This window comes from Sinocyclocheilus grahami, unplaced genomic scaffold (assembly GCF_001515645.1).
Source record: "Sinocyclocheilus grahami isolate Dianchi unplaced genomic scaffold, SAMN03320097.WGS_v1.1 scaffold339.1, whole genome shotgun sequence".
Classification (NCBI taxonomy): domain Eukaryota; kingdom Metazoa; phylum Chordata; class Actinopteri; order Cypriniformes; family Cyprinidae; genus Sinocyclocheilus; species Sinocyclocheilus grahami.
The window spans coordinates 1,318,966-1,323,625 of record NW_015505518.1 but is presented as its reverse complement, the minus strand read 5'-3'; the positions used below and the strand labels follow the sequence as shown (position 1 = coordinate 1,323,625).

The 4,660-nt window shown below is 34.8% G+C and overlaps 1 protein-coding gene across 1 annotated transcript in view; it reads left to right on the top strand.

Annotated features, from left to right (window-relative positions):
• Positions 1-4,660, top strand: part of itsn1 (intersectin 1 (SH3 domain protein)) — a 49,440-nt gene that overhangs the window by 15,059 nt on the left and 29,721 nt on the right. The window contains 2 exon segments of the mRNA XM_016295744.1: positions 1,920-2,015; positions 3,910-3,973. Coding sequence (XP_016151230.1) covers positions 1,920-2,015; positions 3,910-3,973 — 160 coding nt within the window.

Below are 4,660 nucleotides of genomic sequence, written 5' to 3'. Positions count from 1 at the left end.
GTTTTGAGTTGATTAGCTGATTGGCATGTCACCATATTCTAATTTGTTGAGATAGTGAATTGGTGGGTTTTTGTTAAATGTGAGCCAAAATCATCACAATTAAAAGAACCAAAGACTTAAACTACTTCAGTCTGTGTGCATTGAATTTATTTAATACACGAGTTTCACAATTTGAGTTGAATTACTGAAATAAATGAACTTTTCCATGACATTCTAATTTATTGAGATGCACCTGTATATTACATGCGTGCAGGTCTTAAAGTGACAGCAGACTAATAGTACTAAACATGCTGCCGCTTGTCATTAAAGGGATAGTTCACCCAAATATTACAATTTTGTCCCCATTGACTTCGATAGTAGGAAAAAAATACTATTGAAGCCACTGGGGACCAGCAACTTGGTTACCCACGTTCTTCAAAATACCTTTTATGATAAACAGAAGAAAGAAACTCTGGTTTAAATCAACTTGAGAGTGAGTACATGATGACAGAATTTTCATTTTTGGGCAAACTATTCCTTTAATGTTAATAAAACAACAAAACACAAAGAGAAAAGTCACTCACTGCTCTTGACTGAAGAACTTTAATACAGTTGCTTTAATAAGAATCAATGTATAATTTATACAGGGAAGTCTATATAGTGTTTTATTTTTATATCTGTTAATGTAATTTCTTGAATGCTACTGCTAAATACACCCACTGTACCTGAAAAATAAAGCACTGTTTGTTTTATTTGTATATTATGTGTAATTGTTATGTGTATCTTTGTCATTATTTTTTTAAACAAATTTTTATCTTTACCCACTTTGGCCGAATTGTCTGCCATTCTTTTTTTATTTTATATTTTGTCATCTTGTATGGTTTGTTTGACAAAGAACCGTGATAAACTGTTAGGTTAGGTGAGATTAATCGTGATTAATTTCAGAAAACATGTGCAATTAATTAGTAAAAAAATTTTTTTATCAATTGACAGCACTAAATATAACATTTACATCATTCAAATTAACATTTAGTCTGATTTCTTTAATGATTTCTTTAATGGAATTGAATAACTTTTAATTCAGTCATTTTAACCTCTTTTAAAATAGTAAGCATCCAGTTGTTTTTTGTATTAGAATATAATTAGTGCAGTCAAATCAATTAATCACGATTAATCGCATCCAAAATAAAATGTTTATATAATATACTGTATGTGTACTGTATATTTTATGTATATATAAATACACACACACACATTTATGTATTTAAGAAATATTTACATTTACATATATGTATATGTATTCATATTTATATATGATTTATTTTATGCATAAATATAAATATTTATTACATGTATGTGTGTATTTATATATACATATAAATATACACAGTAAACATACAAAAATATACACTGTGCGCACACGTATGTAAACTAAATTTTATTTTGGATGCGATTAATCTCAATCGATTTGACAGCACTAAATATAAGTTATATTTGGATTTTTTTTGCATTTAGTTTCTTTTTAATATATTGTATAGCGCATATATATGAATATGCTATACAATGTATAATATATATTTGGTGTACACAGATAAATTCACTATGTTTGTTTTCATAGCCTTCAAATTGCAAATTGGGCAAGAAGGTGAATAACATTTTTTTAAAATAATGGATTAAAATTTAAGCAGTTTTAAAATGATAATTGTTGAACAATTATTAAAGTTTGGATTTTTTAATCTATCTGATTAATTAGATGATTAATTTGATCAACACAACAGTTTGACTACATATTTCTCGGTGATGTTTTTACGCAATCAAACGTCAGTAAGAGTTGATTTATCTGTAGCTGTGTTCTGTCCGTTTGATAAAAATGTTAGCAGGTTAAAAACATTAAAGTATTATGCTGCTGTTTGTCTGATATCTTCTCTCTCTCTCTGCAGGGGGGTCGGATACATGGGTAATATCTGTGGACGAGAGAGCCAAACATGACCAGCAGTTCCACAGTTTGACGCCCACACCTGCTGGCTTCATCACAGGTAATCACCACTGGTTTTCTTGCTATGAGAAAAGTACAGAACGCTCATTAGTGCTGATGTTTGCTGAAAACTCTTTGGAATTTGATGATGTCTGAAATGCAAGAATAAAACCCTTGAGTTCTGTGCAACTGAAAATGACCACCAGCAGTGCAGTCAGTCGTACTTCTCTGGTAGTCAGACATTTTTAGGCCTATTATTTCTCTGTAGGAATCAAAGACTCAGAGAGATGGAGCAAATTAAGTGAAAACTGAAAAAGAAAAGCAGACACCTCTTTCCCACCATGCTAATAAAAATGCCTTGGATATTCTTCATGACAGTTTATTAAAACCATATCACTTCCTGTTTTCTGCCTGTGAATGGGTGGATATTTACTTGCGTGGCCTTCAGTCAGACTCACATCTGTCTTACTCATACTGTGTACAATAAGAAACACAGTCTGATGAGTGTTATTGTCAGTCTCAGCACCTCCTCCACCGAAACAGACAAACTCTGGCTTTGCCACTGACCCACAGTAAAACCGTCCCACCTTTACATTAGTCAAAAAACAAACATCTAATGCTTGTGTAAACATTTGCTCAATGCAGATGTTTTAGAATTCAGATTCTGATTCCCTGTAAGCATGCAGTGAACGTTTCAGTTGTGAGTTGACAGCATGTTATGTTAATAGAATCACTGAGAAAAATACAGAAGGAAACCGATCAGGGTGTGGCATGTTGATTCCCATGTGATATAGAAAAAGTAATTTCTCTGTTATCTTTGCTGATGCTGTTTGATTCTAATCTTTAGCTGAAGCTTTGGCATGTTGATTCCTGTTATAGAAAGCCATCTTTCTCCCTGGACTCTCTTTACAGACATTTTGCAAGTCTGAAGATGATTCTGGAACTAGCTAAACTTTTCATACATTACATTGAAAGAAATGTTCAAAGTACACAAAAACATTTAATGATCTCACTGTACGATCATAGATAGATGTGAAATTAACCTCCAAAGGGCTAATCAGAATCACAAGACGCAAACAGTAAAACCAGCTTGTCCCAGCTGGACTTTGGACATCTCTTGAAGAGATGGTACTTGTGGGTTTCCTGTTGACCAGTGGATCTGAAAGAGCCTCTTTGTGTCAACTGAAGGACGGCTGAAGCAGTGAGTGGCTCACAGTCAGGCAGGCATGGAGAGGGAGTCTGTTTTTGTCACTGAGGGTATAAAGGCGTTCTGTGTGTGCGCACAGAGGAAGATAGCTACCTTTTATCAAGCTGAAAACTGTTTAGAGGAAGGTGAAAAGGTCGTTAAGTGTTTTTTTTCCTGCTTTTAACATGGCAGAGGCACAAACTCGCATCTCTCATTGCTTTGTGTGTTTTTTGGTAGGTTGTAAAAGGGGCAGTATAGCTTATCTGGTCTGCTGTGGCATTATTAGTTGACACTGGTCTAAGATTGTGGTATAATCAATCATTATAATCAATGTTTAAAAAAAATAGTAAAGAAAAGAAAAACTGTAGTTGGCTGCTTTACATGCATTTTTGTGTTTAGCAGTATAGCTGTCATAACAGAAGGAAATCGGTTTGATTTGTTAGATAGCATATGAACACAATTTCCTTTCTTGCTCAAGCTGTAGCTGGCAGATCACTTGCCCTACAGGCCAGTGTCACTCAAGTGCAGTCACTAAACCCTGTGCATGTTCGTTGACAAGATGGTTTATGTAACTCTTAATTATGTTATCAATGTTTTGCTAGCATACTAAAACAATTACATCATTTTAATGTCATAAAACTCTTTGAACGCCACATTCATTTTGAGTTGTGGGGACATAAACCGTTCTGTTTTGTTTGTATCTATCATACCATGTGTATATTTATACATTTATGCATATTAATTTCCTCCCATTTCTCTCTGTCTTTAGGTGACCAGGCAAGGAATTTCTTTCTGCTGTCAGGTTTACCTGCCCCCATCCTCGCACAGATATGGTACACAATTCCTATAACACATTCAATTATAATCCAGACCACTACTTTCATTTATAATCCAAAATGTGCTTCTGTTCAGTAATTAGTGTACACTGTAAAAAAAATTCCTTTACATTTACAGTAAAAAACTTGCATCTGTTGTTGCCAGAAATTCATTGTAAAAAAAAATACTGATGACAGTGTTTCCAGTATTGCCAGAGGCCTATATATTTGACAACTTATAACCATATATTTCCTTAAAGGGGCATCGGATGCCCATTTTCCACAAGTTGGTATGATTCTTTAGGGTCTTCATGAAATGTTTGTAATATACTTTGTTTAAAATTCCTCAATGGTCATGTAAAACTGCTCTGTTCACAGCAACCCATTTCGGTGCATGTCTCTTTAAATGATAATGAGCTCTACTCACCCCACCCCTCTCTTCCATGGAAGAGGAAAGGCGATTTGCAAATAATCATAAGAAATATAAAGTGTGAGACTTCCTTCTTCTGGAGGTGCAGCTGAATCACGAACAGTGGGTACTGATCAGAGCATGTGAGCGAAGCGCTCCGCTACATTTTCCGCTCTATGGACGTGCGCTCCACTCAGTCGCTCTAACCGCCCAAGCAAGCGCGCCGTTAATATTCCGCTCACGCTCACCGTAAACCAATTCCCGCTCAGATCCCGCTCCGACATAAAATTTCTCTA